Genomic DNA, 17,356 nt, shown 5'->3' with positions numbered 1-17,356 from the left:
GAGGGCTGCAGGCAGTGACTGTCTACCTCTCTCAGGGGGCAGCTGCCCACCCCGACAGTGAGGAGCAGCAGCAGCGACTGCGCGAGGCAGCTGAGGGTCTGCGCATGGCGACCAACGCAGCCGCACAGAATGCCATCAAGAAGAAGCTGGTGCAGCGGCTGGAGGTGAGGATGGGAAAATAACCCGAGAGTGGCAGAGAGCGGTGTTGGTGGGATGAAGCTGGTGGCCTTGTTGGGGGAGAGTCACTATTTCCTAGGGGGCAGGTGGTATGGGCGGGAAGTCCCAGGACTACGGCTGGGCACCCTGGGCCGGTCCTGACTGTTTTGCCCTCAGCACGCAGCCAAGCAGGCCGCGGCCTCAGCCACACAGACCATCGCTGCAGCCCAGCACGCGGCTTCCACCCCCAAGGTCTCTGCAGGCCCCCAGCCTCAGCTGGTGCAGAGCTGTAAGGTGAGGTGCCAGCAAGTGTGGGGGCGGGGGGGGGGCGTGGCAGTGTAGCACGGGGGAGGCTTGGTGTGAGGGAGACGTTTTCACCCACAGGCGGTAGCAGAGCAGATCCCACTGCTGGTGCAGGGCGTCCGAGGGAGCCAGGCTCAGCCCGACAGCCCCAGTGCTCAGCTGGCCCTCATTGCTGCCAGCCAGAGCTTCCTGCAGGTAAGGATCCTCTGCCCAGACCTGTCCTGTCCTCCCAAGACCCTGCGTTACCCACAGTTTAAATCCCACCAATAGCCTCTTTCCCATTTCCTACAAAGGTACCCCAGTGCTTGCCACGGCCTGACCATCGTTGGTCATTGTCCTCAAGCCCAGAAAGAGGACAGGACACTTAATCTGCCTGTCTGTCCCCCAACAGCCAGGTGGGAAGATGGTGGCAGCTGCAAAGGCCTCAGTGCCAACCATTCAGGACCAGGCTTCCGCCATGCAGCTGAGTCAGTGTGCCAAGAACCTTGGTACCGCCTTGGCGGAACTCCGGACCGCTGCCCAGAAGGTACGGGAGCCAGCTCTGGCTGTGGGTTGCTGAGGGTAGAAGTCCTGGGATGATGAGGAATCCGTGCAGGGTAGCCCCCCCCCCCCCGACCCCCAAACCCACCTCCCCACCCTGCCCGTAGGCTCAGGAAGCGTGCGGACCCTTGGAGATGGATTCTGCGCTGAGCGTGGTCCAGAATCTAGAGCGAGACCTGCAGGAAGTGAAGGCGGCGGCTCGAGATGGCAAACTGAAGCCCCTCCCTGGGGAGACGGTAAGGCTGCTTATGGCGCCTTCTCACTCAAACCTGGGAGTCTTCCCCGAGCCCGTCTCCCAGCTCCCCCTGTGCCCGAGCCCTGAGCCTCTCCGCCTTCATCCCCAGATGGAAAAGTGTGCGCAGGACCTGGGCAACAGCACCAAAGCCGTGAGCTCCGCCATCGCCCAGCTCCTCGGGGAGGTGGCCCAGGGCAACGAGAACTACGCAGGTCTGTGCGCCGAGAGCCAGGACTGGAGCCTGTGGCAGGGAGGGGGCTGCTGTGAGTGGGGCTGGTAGGTCCAGTGGGGTCCGACCTGGCACCCATGACCCCTGTCCCTCCCTCCCCGTCTCCCCAGGCATCGCAGCACGGGACGTTGCAGGTGGTCTGCGGGCACTGGCCCAGGCTGCGAGGGGTGTAGCTGCTCTGACATCAGATCCTGCCGTGCAGGCTGTCGTGCTTGACACGGCCAGTGATGTGCTGGACAAGGCCAGCAGCCTCCTTGAGGAGGCTAAGAAGGCAGCTGGACATCCAGGGGATCCTGAGAGCCAGCAACGGCTTGCCCAGGTCAGGTATTGGGAAGGGGTCAGCACCCTCCCTGTCCGCCAGGTCCCGGATGGGGGCAAAACTGTCCCTTCACCCTAAGCCCCACCCTGACTGGCAGAGGGAGCACCTTCTCGAGTCTGCCTTAGAAAGTTCCTCACTCTTTCACCTTTCCCGTCCTAATCTAAGGAGCTTTGGTGGCCTGCTAACCACAAGGTCCGCAGTTCGAAACCATCAGTGTCTCCACAGGGGAAAGGAAGCTTTCTACTCCTATGAAGACTTAATCTCAGGAACCCCCAGGGGCAGTTCTGCTCTGTCCTGTGGGGTCTTTGTGACTCAGAATTGAATGAACGCAGTGCAGTGAGTGAGCCTCCCAGTCTCAGCAGAGGTGTCTAGACTACAGCGTGGGTCCAATCCCCCCCCTCTGGAGGAGGCTGATGAACACTCCTTGCTCCCCCTCCCATCTTGGCAACCTTCTCTCCCTGCCCACCTCAGGTGGCGAAAGCCGTGACCCAGGCACTGAACCGCTGCGTCAGCTGTCTGCCCGGCCAGCGAGACGTGGACAACGCCCTGAGAGCAGTGGGGGACGTCAGCAAGAGGCTCCTCAGTGGCTCGGTAGGATGGGGCCCCGCACACCTCTCAGCCTTCACCCTGTGATCACTCCCAGTCCGCCTTCCTAAGACGGTCTGGGCTCATGCTGTCTCTTTTCTGACCGCTCTGCCCTGCAGCTGCCCCCCAGCACTGGCACCTTTCAAGAAGCCCAGAGCCGGCTGAATGAGGCGGCCGCTGGGCTGAATCAGGCAGCCACGGAACTGGTGCAGGCCTCTCGGGGAACCCCTCAGGACCTCGCTCGGGCCTCGGGGCGGTTTGGACAGGACTTCAGCACCTTCCTGGAAGCTGGTGTGGAGATGGCAGGGCAGGCTCCGGTAGGACACAGGACCTGGTTACATGCCCCCCACCCCCATCAGAGATTAGGTCTGCGGCCCCTGTGTGACCACAGAGGCCTGCTCTCCTCCTGGCTCCCTCTTCTGCCCAGGCTCTCGCTATACTTGAGTGTCTGGGAAAGAAGATGCCTTTCGCAGACAGGTTAGAAAGGTCAGGGTACTGTGTTGACCTTCTCATCTTCAACAGAGCCAGGAGGACCGGGCCCAGGTTGTGTCCAACTTGAAGGGCATCTCCATGTCTTCAAGCAAACTGCTCCTGGCTGCCAAGGCCCTGTCTACAGACCCCGCTTCCCCCAACCTCAAGAGTCAGCTGGCTGCCGCCGCCCGGTGAGCAGCAACTGGGAAGCCCAGCCCTAAAATGTTAGAGAAAGACTGGGGAGGGGGCGTTTCTGAGAAATCCCTGTACCTTAGGAGAGGTTGCAGGCAAAAAGGAAACAGCTGGGGTCTGCCTGGACATATAAGCTCGGAAACGATGTCCTTCCTGTTCAGCCATTCACTCGGCTTTCTGTCCTTCCCAGGGCAGTGACTGACAGCATCAACCAGCTCATCACCACCTGCACCCAGCAGGCTCCAGGCCAGAAGGAGTGTGACAATGCCTTGCGGGAACTGGAGGTGGGCTTTGACAGGCACAGCGGGGCCAGGTCGGGGAAGGTGTGCTGGGCTCAGGACCGAGGGCAGCAGCTGCGATCTCACTTCTCCCTCCCCCTACCCAGACTGTTCGTGAACTCCTGGAGAACCCAGTTCAGCCCATCAATGACATGTCCTACTTTGGCTGCCTGGACAGTGTCATGGAAAACTCCAAGGTGAGGACAGCTGGGACCCCTGGAGGGAAGGGGCGGTGGGCAGAATGGGAGTATCCAGCTGCTGCGAGACCCCTCCCAGGACAGGACAGGACTCTCCTGGTGCCCTCTGTTCCGCAGGTGCTGGGCGAGGCCATGACCGGAATCTCCCAAAACGCCAAGAATGGGAGCCTGCCGGAGTTTGGGGAAGCCATTGCCACAGCTTCCAGGGCTCTCTGCGGCCTCACTGAGGCAGCTGCCCAGGTTATTCTCCTGACCGCCCTCCTCGGGGCCCCTTCCCTGCCCCCCACCACACCAACAAGTTGACATCTGCAGGTCAGCGAGGTGGAGGGTGGACTTTTCACCTCCTGGAGGCGATGTGGCCGACAATCGGACAGCGTTCTCCTCTTAACCGAGCGGTGTTAAGAATGACCAATGTTGGGGCATCTCCACTGGCAGCTTTCTCAGTATGCACTCATTGACACAGACACCGATCTTCCCTCGTAAATGTTAACATAGTGCTAGGAACCACTTCTCTAATTGCTTGAGTGACCCCTTAAATTAACCTGCCTTTTCCTACAGAACCAAGTATAGAACTGTCTTCTCTTGGCTCTGAGGGAGCCCAAGGCGGTGCCCTGCTGACGCCTGGGGTGGCTGACCAAGAGTGTGTGGCTCTGAGGGAGACAGAAGGGGCAGTCTGCTTCTGGAAGGGCTACAGCCCCGGAAGGCGCACCGGGCGGCCCTGCTCTGTCCCAGATAGTCGCTAGGGCTCCGACTCCGTCTGAGGGCAGCAGGTGTGCTTAGGCTTCAGCCCGAGAGTATTGGGCTCTAGTCTGGGACTCTTCCCAGCAGCGAGAGTTCATCTCCGATGGTTCCCTCTCGAAGCTGCCATGGACGTCCTCACTCCCTGCAGCCTCCCCTTTGCCCTTCCATGCGGGTGAAATCGGATTCAGACGCTAGGACGGTCATCAACTTGACGGACAGCCCCCTTGCTTTCCAACCCGCCAGGCTCTGGAGCTGGGAGGCCCTGTAGCCGTCCACGTGGGATGACAGCCACCCTGCTTTTCCAGCAGTGCTGTTATAGCGGAGCTTTGACTCTGTGTATGCGTGTGTTCATGTGTGGATGGCAGTTTTTACTGATACTCGCAGTGATGGCACCGTCTGCCTTAAGGCTCAGCGTCCAAATGGAAGTCTGAGGGAGCCCTCTCAAAACCAAACCAACCTCACGGGCATCTCAGTGCCGACTCACTGTGACCCTGTAAGGCAGGGTAGAACTGCCCATGGGTTTCCGAGGCTGTGAGTCTTTACAGGAGTGGAAAACCTCATTTTTCTCTCATGGAGCAGCTCGTGGTTTCAAACTGCTGGCTCTGCAGTTCACAGCCAGGCACATAGCCCACTACGCTCTGAAGGACCATGCGCCTTGCTGAAGCGCTACTCTGCGGTTTTGCTTCCGCCCCCGCCCCCCCCCCCAGGATTCTGTATGCTGAAACATGTTTCCACAAAGCAGCTTTCATTTAGTTTTGCTTAACAGTGTAACAAGGATTTGTTAGCCTCCCTGGCGGTAATCACGAGTGTGACTCGGGGTAAATGTCAACTGTCAGAAGCGGTAACCCCGAGCCACACTCCGGGTTACACTGCAGAGAAGTCCCGTAACAAAATCACTGACATATCAGACCACCAGGGAGGTTAATGTACATAAGGTCTCCTCTCACATAGATCCCTGGGGGAAAACCCTGGCCTCTAAGCTTATCTCTGCCTGCCCCCACCCCCTGTCACTCTCTGTTTCCCACCTGTGGTCCATACTCCTCACCCCAACCATCCCTTCTCTCCACAGGCTGCATACTTGGTTGGGGTCTCTGACCCCAACAGTCAAGCGGGACAGCAGGGGCTGGTGGAGCCCACACAGTTCGCCCGTGCCAACCAGGCAATTCAGATGGCCTGCCAGAGCTTAGGGGAGCCTGGCTGCACCCAGGCCCAGGTAACTCGGGAAGGAGATGCTGTGGGTAGGTTTAGGTAAGGGTGCTGACACAGGGGACCCACTCTAGTGGGGTACAAGGGAGACGTGGGCCACGCAGGGAGGGAGAAACGGGCAGGGACCCTTCATTGGCTCTCCAAACCCAGCTTCTCTCTGGTCCCTGTCTGTTCGTGCCGTGCTTCCTGTCATCCTTTCCATTAACTGCGAGTTCACGGCACTCTCCAGACGCTTGTCCTTCCTCTCCCATGCACCCTGTGACGATTCCTCCATCAGTGCACCTCTCCCCTCCCTCTCCACCTCCACTGCTTCTAGGGTTAGCTCTGGCTCCCCAAAGTCTTGTCTGTTCAGGCGACTGTCTTTCCCAAAGGGACTTCCAGTGACATAGCTGCCCATTCCCCACCCCGCTCCTCCTCAGCTCTGTGCACCTCCGTCCCACCTTCATCGTGGCTCTTCCTGTGGCTTCTCCTCAGGTGCTCTCTGCGGCTACCATTGTGGCCAAGCACACCTCTGCATTGTGCAACAGCTGCCGCCTGGCGTCTGCCCGCACTGCCAATCCCACCGCCAAGCGCCAGTTCGTACAGTCAGCAAAGGAAGTGGCCAACAGCACCGCCAATCTGGTCAAGACCATCAAGGTGCCTAGTGCTTGGAGGCCCAGCCTCTCCCCAACCAGTCCCATCTGCCCAAGCAAGCCCCTCCCAGCCATACCGATCATCACCTGCCTCTACCAGGCCCCTCCGAAACCAGTTGGGGCGGGAAGGTGGGCTGGGTCCCGAGGCTCTTTCTCCCTTCTGCTTGTAGGCCCTGGACGGGGCCTTCACAGAGGAGAACCGGGCCCAGTGCCGCGCAGCCACAGCGCCCCTGCTGGAGGCCGTGGACAACCTGAGTGCCTTCGCAGCCAACCCTGAGTTCTCCAGCATCCCTGCCCAGATCAGCCCCGAGGTGAGGCCCTGCAAGGGGAGAGCCAAGGGCCAACTTAACTCCTTGCCTTATGAGGAGTCCGCCTGACCTCCCTGCTGCCCCTCACCAGGGCCGGGCTGCCATGGGCCCCATTGTCATCTCCGCCAAGACGATGCTGGAGAGCGCTGGGGGGCTGATCCAGACAGCCCGGGCCCTGGCCGTCAATCCCCGAGATCCCCCGCGCTGGTCGGTCCTGGCTGGCCACTCTCGCACTGTCTCGGACTCCATCAAGAAGCTTATCACGAGCATGAGGTATGGAGCAGGCAGGGACTCTGGGGACCGGAGGCACACCCTCCGGAAGCTGAAAGGCTGGGCGGGTGGGGTTGGCTGGCCGTGCTGGGGAGAGCTATGCTCCAAGTGTTGGGGGCAGCCGGGCTCCCCAGGCAAAGGGAGGCGTGTTGGTGCTGGAGCCACCATGTGTCTGCAGGGACAAGGCTCCGGGGCAGCTGGAGTGTGAGGCGGCCATCGCAGCGCTGAACAGCTGTCTGCGGGACCTGGACCAAGCTTCCCTGGCTGCTGTCAGCCAGCAGCTCACGCCTCGAGAGGGTATCTCTCAGGAGGTGAGGGCAGAGGACTGCACACAAGGCTGAGATGGAGAAGTGGGCTGCTTGTGGAAGATTAGGGGTCCAGGAACGAGCTTCATAGGGGCACTGAGGAGATGGGGCGTGGCAAGGTGGGAGTAGAGGGAAGCATGGGGTTCTGGGCCAGCTGGGTCCTCTTCCTGGCCAGTCAGTGTTGGCATTGCCCCCTCCCCAGGCCTTGCACACTCAGATGCTCACGGCAGTGCAGGAGATCTCCCACCTCATTGAGCCGCTGGCCGGGGCTGCCCGGGCTGAGGCCTCCCAGCTGGGACACAAGGTAACTGGAGAGACCCGGGAGGAGTAGGGTGGGAGAGGATGCCAGACCCTGCTGACCTCATGCCGACCCCTTACCTCAGGTGTCCCAGATGGCCCAGTACTTTGAGCCGCTCACCCTGGCTGCAGTGGGTGCTGCCTCCAAGACCCTGAGTCACCCACAGCAGATGGCACTCCTGGACCAGACGAGAACGCTGGCAGAGTCGGCCTTGCAGTTGCTGTATACGGCCAAGGAGGCTGGGGGCAACCCCAAGGTACTGAGGGCTGGGAGCGAAGGAGCCTGCAGAAGCAGGACGAGCGGGGCCCCGGCACTCACTCACTGTCACCCCCACAGCAGGCAGCCCACACCCAGGAAGCCCTGGAGGAGGCCGTGCAGATGATGACAGAAGCCGTGGAGGACCTGACTGCCACCCTGAACGAGGCCGCCAGTGCCGCTGGGGTCGTCGGCGGCATGGTGGACTCCATCACCCAGGCCATCAACCAGGTGAGAGTCTTGGGGGCCTAGGGGCAGAGGCCACCCTGGACCAGGGTCCCTGCAAACAGTGGCGGAGACCCCAACACTCCTCCTTCCTGCTTCCTCCCCTCCTCAGCTAGACGAAGGACCCATGGGTGAGCCAGAAGGCTCCTTCGTGGACTACCAGACCACCATGGTGCGGACGGCCAAGGCCATCGCCGTTACAGTCCAGGAGATGGTGAGTTGGGGAGCTTATAGGAGGTCTGCCTCTGGAGAGCTCAGTTCACCCAGCACTCCACCTCTTCCATTATCACCAGGTAACCAAGTCAAATACCAGCCCCGAGGAACTGGGCCCGCTTGCTAACCAGCTGACCAGTGACTATGGCCGTCTGGCCTCCCAGGCCAAGCCTGCAGCCATGGCTGCTGAAAACGAAGAGGTGACTATGAAGTCAGCACTGCCATCCCCACCCTACTGCCGTCACGTCAGGCCCTGGCCCCCACCCCTATCACTCCCGCTTGTCTTTCTTAGCGGGGGTGCACCCACAGGGCCATGCCTCGAGTGACTAGGGGTCAGTGTAGGCACAGGAACAGAAGGCTTCCATCACAGGGGTGAGCAGGGATGTGGAGGTGGCCCCAGTTCTGCCCCGTCACCTCTCCCAGCCCTCTCCCGCGCTTCAGCTGCTCCTTGGTGCTGCTGTAAGTCAGGATCCTCTTCTTGGTTCTTCCCAGTGACAAGCCCATCAACCACTTCCTTCCTTAAGCTCCTGCTTTCCAAGAAAGGCAGTAATGGGATCTTGGTGTGACACACAGAATCCGCCCCTCTGGTCCAAACACCCAAGCGTCAAGCGCCTCTCTCCCTCCTCCCCGCCCTGCTTAGCACAGCCTCACCAGTTGGTGCCTGCCTGCTGTCATTTTCCACGTGATGGAGGTGACCTCCGGCTGAAGGGCACTTTTCTCCGGGCTCCTTTAGAGCCTGCGGCACGTTTTTCCCTGGGTCCTTACTAGCTCCACCCTAACTCCCTCCCAGGCCCAGTGGGGGCCCACTGGGTGCTCCTAGTGAAGCCCTTCTTCGTCTGCTCCCAGATTGGTGCCCACATCAAGCACCGGGTGCAGGAGCTGGGGCACGGCTGTTCCGCTCTGGTCACCAAGGCTGGTGCCCTGCAGTGCAGTCCCAGTGATGCTTATACCAAGAAGGAGCTCATAGAGTGTGCCCGCAGAGTCTCGGAGAAGGTAAGAGCACCCAGCCCGCAGACCTTGTCCTCACACAGCCTCTGCTCCCGTCCGCAGCTGGGGTGACCGCTCCCCTTCCCCCAGGTCTCCCACGTGCTGGCTGCCCTCCAGGCTGGGAACCGTGGCACCCAGGCCTGCATCACCGCAGCTAGCGCCGTGTCGGGGATCATAGCGGACCTGGACACCACCATCATGTTTGCCACGGCTGGCACACTCAACCGAGAGGGGGCTGAGACCTTCGCTGACCACCGGTGAGGGGGCAGTGGGGGGTAGGAGCCAGACGGGGCACGTTCTTCAGCAGCTCCTATGGGCCCGGCCGCAGCCAGCACCTCAGCAAGGCTGAGGGTGGCGGGAGAGCTGGGGAGAACTGACCAGGCTGGGTCCTCCCTCAGGGAGGGCATTCTGAAAACAGCGAAGGTGCTGGTAGAAGACACCAAGGTCCTGGTGCAGAATGCAGCTGGCAGCCAGGAGAGGCTGGCTCAGGCGGCCCAGTCCTCTGTAGCTACCATCACCCGCCTCGCCGACGTCGTTAAACTGGGTGCAGCCAGCCTGGGAGCCGAGGACCCGGAGACCCAGGTATCCATCCTGATACCCCTGATTCTGGCCAGAGCCCCTTCTTGCTCTCCTTTCCTCCCATGGATCACAGGCGCCTCCCCCCACAGGTGGTCTTGATCAATGCGGTGAAAGATGTGGCCAAGGCCCTGGGCGACCTTATCAGTGCCACGAAGGCGGCAGCCGGCAAAGTCGGGGATGACCCTGCGGTGTGGCAGCTCAAGAACGCAGCCAAGGTTGGAGGCAGGAGGGCACCACTGGGAGGGGGCGCGAGCTCACGTGCTTCTTGTTCCCTGCAAACGAGCTCCCTCCCCCAATTTCCCGATCCCCCAGGTGATGGTGACTAATGTGACATCACTGCTCAAGACCGTGAAAGCTGTGGAAGATGAGGCCACCAAGGGGACATGCGCCCTGGAGGCGACCACAGAGCACATACGGCAGGAACTGGCGGTGAGAGCCCGCCCGAGGCTCTGGGGCCCTGGGTCAGAACAAGTTAAAGGGGCCCCCAGACTCTGATGCTGTTCCGTTAGATGCAGAGAAACAGGAGCACTCAGACTCAGACTACATGGGTCCTTCCCTTCGTGACCTGTGGACACCGTGGCACTTCCCAGCCTCTGCCCCCTCGCTTCCCAGGGCCTCTCCTGACCCCCGACCTCCTGACCTCACCCTCTTGTGGACTTCCTCCTTTCCAAACATTTCCAACCTTTGGCACTGGGCACCAGCCTCTCCTGAAAACCGTTCTTCCTGTGGCTTCCTTGACACCGGGGCCTCTCCTGCCCTCCCAAGACCTTGCCTGTGTGTTCCTCACGGACTCACCCACTCCTCTTCTGCCGAGCAGACGTAGGGACCTCCTCAGAACGGCGTAACCACCCTTCTCTGCTCTCTCTCTGGCAGGTTTAACCACTTTCGTTATTGTTCTCCAAGAAACTAACTTCTGATCCTGACTCGAGTCATTTCCAACCGCCTGCTTGGTATCACCCCCTACATGCAGTGCCGCCAAACCTATTTTCCCTCCTGGCATATCTGGCATGCCCCTGTCCATTAGTGGTGCTAACCAGACGTCCCCACCTGCTCCACCACAGCCAGGCAGGGGCCAAGGCCTTCCTCTCGCTCTCTCTCCCTCCTCTGCGCTCCCACTGGCTGCACTCTGCATCTCGAGGGGAGCCCCAGCTCCTTCAAGGCCCCACAGCCTCGATCTGCCTCCCCGCTCATCTCACCCACTCTGACCCTCTCCGTGCCCCACACTCCCTGGGCGCACGTCAGTCCTGAGGACATGCTGCGCTTGAGGGCCTCACACTTGTTTTTCTCCAGTTTTAAAACTATCTGGCTCCCTTCTGTTCTTCCAGGCTCTAGCTGAAGCATCACCTCCCCAGAGAGGCCTTCCCTGACCACTGTCCACAAGAGGACCCCCGCTGCTCCTCACAGCAGCTTCCCTATGGCCTTCTCTTTCTGCCCCTTCGCTGACCTGTTCGCTCTCTTCATTTCTGAGCATGGGGTCCAGGCAAACCAGGACCTTGTCAGTTCTGTAGCCCATTTGCACCACCACCCCACCTTGCTCAGTATATCCCATCCAGTAGTTTACGAAAGATTGCTTTAGAATAAGCATCTGTTGACTTTTTGCCTGGTGCATAAAGGTCTAAGTTGCTCAGTCTGTGTCTCAAAGCCCAGCACCCTTTTCTCCGCCAGCGAGGGCTTTCCCACTCCAGCCTCCTGGCTAGTCGTGGGTTGCCATTTGCCTTCCTACTGCCCATGTCTCTCAAGGCCCAGTCCCGCCCTGCTCTTCCTTGTCCTCCTTGAGCTGTAGGCTCGAAAACCCAGTTCAGAAGCTGCTGCTTCCATTTGAAACAAACCAATTTGCCACTCACTTCAGTCACAAGTCACAGCCAGCTGCTTTTGAGTGTCGTTGGTGTGAATGTGTGAACGTCCCCAAGGACTTGCCCCACACGGAGTACCCCATGGACGCTTGTTGAATGAACTTGTGCACGAATTAACCAAATTACACGGGTACAAAGCACTTCATTGTCTTTGAGCCCCAGTCACTGTAAGCTCTTGCTTTTTGTTCTCTGTCAACAGGTGTTCTGTTCCCCAGAGCCACCGGCCAAGACCTCTACCCCAGAGGATTTTATTCGCATGACCAAGGGCATCACCATGGCAACGGCCAAGGCCGTTGCTGCTGGCAATTCTTGTCGCCAGGAAGATGTCATTGCCACAGCCAATCTGAGTCGGCGTGCTATTGCAGACATGCTCCGGGCTTGCAAGGTAAAATGGTGGTACTTGTCTTGGGGTGGGGGGGGGGCGGCAGGTCGGGGAGCAGTTTGGGGACAGAACCAGGAAGGAGGATGCAGTCAGGTGCCGGTGTCTGGCCCTCTATGCGCTCCTGAAGCTAACATGTGACCTGGGGAACAGGAGGCAGCGTACCACCCGGAAGTGGCCCCTGACGTACGGCTCCGAGCCCTGCACTATGGCCGGGAGTGTGCCAATGGCTACCTGGAGCTGCTGGACCACGTGCTCTTGGTAAGGATGCTTCTGGCTAGATGCCCAAGTGCACAGGCCTCACCCAAGCTCTTAGGTTCAGGGCCCACCTTCTGGGTCGCCCTCTCACTGGGCCTCCCACTCACTCCCTCCTCTTCCTCTTTCTTTTCTCTCCTGTTCCTTTTCTCCCCTCGTCACCTCTTCTTTCTGTTCACTCCATCCTTGTCAGCCGGTGAGTGTGTGTGCCGTGTGAGTGTGAAGCAGGGGTGCTGGGTGGGGCCAGGGGCTGCCCGCAGTCTACCTGGACCAGAGAACAGGCTGCAACGCAGGCTCACCTGTCCTCCTGCCCCCTCCCCACAGACGCTGCAGAAGCCAAGCCCAGAGCTCAAGCAGCAGTTGACGGGACACTCGAAGCGTGTGGCAGGCTCCGTCACGGAGCTCATCCAGGCCGCGGAGGCCATGAAGGGTGAGGAGCCAGGCGGGGGAGGGAGGAAGCCTTGTCATGGCAAGAGCTCTACTTCCTGGTTGGACGACTCGGAGCACAAGTGATACTAAGTCTGCTCCCTCCCCCCGTGCTTCTGCCTCCCCTCCCCATCTTAGCCCTTCTTTTGCCCCTTCGTCCCCCCAGGAATAGAATGGGTGGACCCTGAGGACCCCACAGTCATCGCGGAGAATGAACTCCTGGGAGCTGCGGCTGCCATTGAGGCTGCAGCCAAGAAGCTGGAGCAGCTGAAGCCCAGGGCCAAACCCAAGGTCAGCCCTGTGCAACCTGCCTGCTCACCTAGAGGCCAAACACCCCCACTGCCCGCCCCCTCTCTAATTTCACATCTCTCTCTACAACTTTCCTCATGCCGCTGCAGGAGGCAGATGAGTCCTTGAACTTTGAAGAGCAGATCCTAGAAGCTGCCAAGTCCATTGCTGCAGCCACCAGTGCCCTGGTGAAAGCCGCATCCGCTGCCCAACGGGAACTGGTGGCCCAAGGGAAGGTGTGTGCTGAAAGGCCCAGGAGAAAAGAGACAGAGCAGCAGCTTGGCTGCCCACACCCATCCACAGCCCCAGAGGCTTTGGTGTGTGAGCGGCCCAGGCCTAAGCGTGCTCACCTGTCTCCCTCCACAGGTGGGCGCCATTCCAGCCAATGCACTGGATGACGGGCAGTGGTCCCAGGGCCTTATTTCTGCTGTGAGTGCATAATACCCAACCGCTGAGCTTGAGAGACTTGGGAAGGCTGGAGAGGGAGTGGGCCGTGGGAAGAGCCATAGTCTCATCTCCCTCTCCCCGACGTTAGGCCCGGATGGTGGCCGCAGCCACCAATAATCTGTGTGAGGCAGCCAATGCCGCCGTGCAAGGCCACGCCAGCCAGGAGAAGCTCATTTCATCAGCCAAGCAAGTGGCTGCCTCCACAGCCCAGCTCCTCGTGGCCTGCAAGGTCAAGGCGGACCAGGACTCCGAGGCAATGAAACGGCTTCAGGTAAGGAACCCTGGTCCAGACCTTTGCCCCCCCCCCCGACCCTACCTGAGTTCTCACGCTGTCCTCTCCACCCAGGCTGCTGGTAATGCAGTGAAGCGAGCCTCCGACAACCTGGTGAAGGCTGCTCAGAAGGCTGCCGCCTTTGAAGACCAGGAGAATGAGACGGTGGTGGTGAAGGAGAAGATGGTTGGGGGCATTGCCCAGGTGAGCATTAGCTGACCTGTGCTGGTCCCAGCTGCCCTGCACCCCCAGTGTCCTGTTGTTCACTGAACTGAGTTCCCATTCTCTGGCCCTCAGATCATCGCAGCCCAAGAGGAGATGCTGCGGAAGGAGCGGGAGCTGGAAGAGGCGCGGAAGAAGCTGGCCCAGATCCGGCAGCAACAGTACAAGTTCTTGCCTTCAGAGCTTCGAGACGAGCACTAGGGCAGCTGCTTTTATTTAACGAAGAGCCAGCCCAGAGACTGCGCTGTCCGCTACCAAAGCTTTCTGGGCTGTCGAGGCCCAACCTACCCAGCCCCAGCACTCCCCAAAGTGCCTGCCAGGCCCACTGCACAGCCCGGCCCCCTCCCCACTGCAAGTGCCTTCATGCCCTAGGGCCCCCTAAGTGCCTGCCCCTCCCCAGAGTATTAACGCTCCAAGAGTATTATTAACGCGGCTGTACCTCAGTCTGAACCTGCCAGGGCCCCGGCTGCTCCACCCTGCCAGTCTCCACCTCGGCTCTGCGCGGTCTTTTTTGATACTGCCTCCCCACCCCCAGCCTCCTGGGAGACTGCCGGATCAGAACCCTTACTTGGGTCATGTCAATAAAGGTGATTCTCCTGCAACCTCTGCCTGGCATCCTCAGGAGCTGGGAGATTGGCCTGGGGGCAGGGCTAAGACCTAGTTCTGTGGCCTCGCCTGATCCCGGCTCAGGAAGAGGAAAGGAGCCGGGAGTTGAGGCTTTCTTGCCCCTTGTACCCAGATCCTGTTGTCCCTGAAAAGCCATGCACCCTTTCCCCCACCTCGATGGCCAGCACCTAAGCCTCCCAGGTGTCACTCTGTTGCTGGGACAGCAGCTGCCACTCCTGTTTGTGGCTACAAGGGGCACGCTGTTCTTCCTGTCTTTCAGAATATGCAGACAAACCCAGCCAGCCCCTGGCCGGATTCACATTCTCAGAGCAGCTTTCCCAAAATAATAAGCCTACAAAATACACGTGCCTGAACCTAAGAAAACAATGATTTGGTTGAGGCAGTTAGCAAAGCAGCGTGCCAACATGAGGCTGCCCCTCCCAGGCTTGGTTTCTGCACCTAGCCCAGCGCTAGAAAAGGAGTTGAGGAACTTGGCTCAGGGTGAGGCTGTCCTTATGCGGGCAGAGCGCCCCTGGTGGCCAGGAACGTGCTGGTCGGCCCTCGGCTGCCTTGCTCACTATTCCAGTGGAGGAAGGTGGTGTGTGCTGTTTGCTTCCACTTGTGCATTTATGCAGCCGCTGTCCACAACCCCCTGGACTGGGCAGCCCCCTGAGGTCGGCCACTGCTGTCATTGTGACTTCTAGCTCCTCCCTTCTCCCTCCACCTACTGCTACTCTGGGCATCTTTTGCCTCCTCGAAGCGCTGGCACCTTCCATCCCAACATCACTAGAGTGAGCTTCAAATACATGAATCGGCTTTGTTGTCCCCAGACAACCCATTGGGAAAGACGCCAACCTCCGCTTGTGCTTCATTCATTCAATATTTACTGAGCCGTGCCCGTGTTAAGCTGTGTTATCACTTCTGACGCAGGCCCACACAATCCCAGCACGCACTGCCCTCACCCCCAGGATCGGAGCAGTGAGGGTTGAGTCTAGCTGGCAGCTCACACCCCTTCTACAGCACTCAGAAGTGGAGGCACCCACATTTGATGCCCCCTAGCCAGGTACCCAGGGCCACCTCGTTCCAGCTTCCCCTTACCTGCCTGGGCCTCAAGAACTGACTTCTGCCACACACCTCAACGAGCCTTTGGGGACAGGAAAAACCATTAGGTCGACTGTCTTAAAAGCAAGGTCCCCTGGGAGGTCTGCAAGGTCTTTTCAGGGAGGGGTTCATAGGTAAAAAATATTTTCATAATACTAAAGTATTTTTCTTTTTCACAATGTTAACATTTGCACTGGGCTGGGGGTAAGACTGCCTTCACACAGAGTAAGGCAGTGGCACCAAACTGCACTGGGAGGTATTCTCTGCCTTTGTCCTTGACGGAGGTTAATAAAAGAATGTTCAGTCTTCTGCGCTGCGAAAGGAGGAAGTGCATAGGGAGCGACCTGTGGCATGCTGGTTATCTCAAGAAAAGCACTTAAAATCCTTCTTGAGATTGTGAGCTGCTTTTTAAATTTTTTATGGCATCTAATTTTTACTTAGAATAACTGAGAAGAAAAACTGATTATTCAAATTGTGGTTATTTTTTGTTTTTCAAAGGAACACACACAGTCTTGTTTTAGGGGAAGAAAACAAAACTGAAAGTGGTGGCCAATTTGAGCTTCAAGAGGAAACTAGAATCGACATCTGCTGAGAATAGCATGAGAGACTCCCCAGACTTTTCTGTTACAAGTTTTCAATATTTAAATCTTGATGTATCTGCCACCACCAAGAGTCTTACAGCTTCCCCAGACTTCCCTGCGAAACTGATGGTGATAAAAAGATTGTGCTATTTTGATCATATTTTCTAAATGCCCAGGGCATAATGCTACTGAATTCTGCATGAGTGGAAAATGATAAAAGTGGGAGGCAGGCCAATGGATTTTAATGTAAGACTATGAAAAGTCATTGACAGGAGTTCCGGTTCCACACTGCAACTAACCCTTAAGAAGTTTCTACTCGACAAGTTTAAGGACAGTGTCAAAGAAGACCCAGGATGATCTGGAAACCAATTCAACCCCCTCTTCAACTACATGCATGTATGTGAGGCCAGATGGTCTTCACTTAAAGCCACGTTAAGGGGCTTCAAAAGGTTTGTGGAAAATGGAATTGTAAAAAACTTTCCCAAGAACTCTTTGAAAGAGTTCCCTCACATAACAGTATTCACTAAGGAAGCAGATTTTGAGAACCAGGTGTCCCGAACTACAGAGCCCTAGTGGCCTCGTAGCTCATGTCTTGGGCTGCTAACGACAAAATCAGCAGTCTGAAATCCCCAGCACCTCGGGAGAGAAAGATGGGGATTCCTACTCCATGGGGGAGTCTGGGAGGAGCCTTGGTGTAGTGGTCATGAGTTGGGCTGTGACCCCCGGGGTCTGCAGATCAAAACCACCATGGAGAAAGATGACTTTCTACTCCCATAAACAGTTAACATTCCCAGAAACTCAAAAGGGGACATTCTACCCTGCCCTATAGGGTCACTCCGAGTTAGAATCAATCTCCTAGGCAGTTTGATTTTTGGGAGGGTTTGACTTTACATTAAGCTAGACATTGAAGAGCTACACATAAATGTAAAGTAGTTGCCATTCCCCCACTAGTTATTTGGGGAAATATAATTACTTTTCATAAAGTATATGTGAATGTGGTTAGTATGTAATGGGTCTACTTTTGCTACATTTTTGTGCTACTTTTTAGTTTATTAATCTTTTCAGTTTTTAATAGGGTTAGTATTGATGCTACTTCAACAAAAGCTTGATATTTTAAAAATATTTAAAATATGAAAATCTTTATTTTAAAAAACTCCAGTAATTTTTTTAAGTTAATCATTGTATTGGGGGCTCATCAACTCTTATCACAATCCATCCATCCATCGTGTCAAGCACATTTGTACATTTGTTACCCTCGTCAGTCTCAAAACATTTGCTTTCTACTTGAGCCCTTGGTATCAGCTCCTCATTTTTCCCCTCCCCATAAACCCTTGATAAACCCTTGATAATTTGTAAATTATTATTTTTTTCCATATCTTACACTGTTCAACATCTCCCTTCAC

The 17,356-nt window shown here is 57.7% G+C and overlaps 1 protein-coding gene across 2 annotated transcripts in view; it reads left to right on the top strand.

Moving 5' to 3' along the window:
• TLN1 (talin 1) overlaps positions 1-14,267 on the top strand; it is a 31,033-nt gene extending 16,766 nt beyond the window's left edge. Inside the window, exons 21-57 of one of the 2 annotated variants that reach the window (XM_075560113.1) lie at positions 36-164; positions 334-450; positions 541-654; positions 851-985; positions 1,107-1,235; positions 1,344-1,446; positions 1,574-1,782; positions 2,254-2,373; positions 2,487-2,684; positions 2,890-3,029; positions 3,221-3,314; positions 3,416-3,505; positions 3,623-3,745; positions 5,316-5,459; positions 5,927-6,088; positions 6,255-6,395; positions 6,484-6,665; positions 6,841-6,973; positions 7,170-7,271; positions 7,351-7,521; positions 7,605-7,751; positions 7,858-7,959; positions 8,039-8,158; positions 8,805-8,951; positions 9,036-9,202; positions 9,344-9,527; positions 9,614-9,739; positions 9,837-9,953; positions 11,577-11,762; positions 11,910-12,017; positions 12,336-12,441; positions 12,604-12,728; positions 12,836-12,961; positions 13,092-13,154; positions 13,261-13,443; positions 13,519-13,647; positions 13,741-14,267. In XM_075560113.1, the coding sequence (XP_075416228.1) occupies positions 36-164; positions 334-450; positions 541-654; positions 851-985; positions 1,107-1,235; positions 1,344-1,446; positions 1,574-1,782; positions 2,254-2,373; positions 2,487-2,684; positions 2,890-3,029; positions 3,221-3,314; positions 3,416-3,505; positions 3,623-3,745; positions 5,316-5,459; positions 5,927-6,088; positions 6,255-6,395; positions 6,484-6,665; positions 6,841-6,973; positions 7,170-7,271; positions 7,351-7,521; positions 7,605-7,751; positions 7,858-7,959; positions 8,039-8,158; positions 8,805-8,951; positions 9,036-9,202; positions 9,344-9,527; positions 9,614-9,739; positions 9,837-9,953; positions 11,577-11,762; positions 11,910-12,017; positions 12,336-12,441; positions 12,604-12,728; positions 12,836-12,961; positions 13,092-13,154; positions 13,261-13,443; positions 13,519-13,647; positions 13,741-13,866 (4,998 nt within the window). In that variant the 3' untranslated portion in view covers positions 13,867-14,267. Of the gene's footprint in view, positions 1-35; positions 165-333; positions 451-540; positions 655-850; positions 986-1,106; positions 1,236-1,343; positions 1,447-1,573; positions 1,783-2,253; positions 2,374-2,486; positions 2,685-2,889; positions 3,030-3,220; positions 3,315-3,415; positions 3,506-3,622; positions 3,746-5,315; positions 5,460-5,926; positions 6,089-6,254; positions 6,396-6,483; positions 6,666-6,840; positions 6,974-7,169; positions 7,272-7,350; positions 7,522-7,601; positions 7,752-7,857; positions 7,960-8,038; positions 8,159-8,804; positions 8,952-9,035; positions 9,203-9,343; positions 9,528-9,613; positions 9,740-9,836; positions 9,954-11,576; positions 11,763-11,909; positions 12,018-12,335; positions 12,442-12,603; positions 12,729-12,835; positions 12,962-13,091; positions 13,155-13,260; positions 13,444-13,518; positions 13,648-13,740 lie in introns of both variants that reach the window. The other variant, XM_075560112.1, reaches the window with a different exon arrangement.
• The last annotated feature ends 3,089 nt before the right edge of the window (positions 14,268-17,356 follow it).

The sequence above is a fragment of the Tenrec ecaudatus genome, chromosome 10 (genome assembly GCF_050624435.1).
Source record: "Tenrec ecaudatus isolate mTenEca1 chromosome 10, mTenEca1.hap1, whole genome shotgun sequence".
Lineage (NCBI taxonomy): Eukaryota > Metazoa > Chordata > Mammalia > Afrosoricida > Tenrecidae > Tenrec > Tenrec ecaudatus.
Note: the sequence above shows the minus strand (reverse complement) of the source record. Positions and strands in the feature narration are given on the sequence as shown.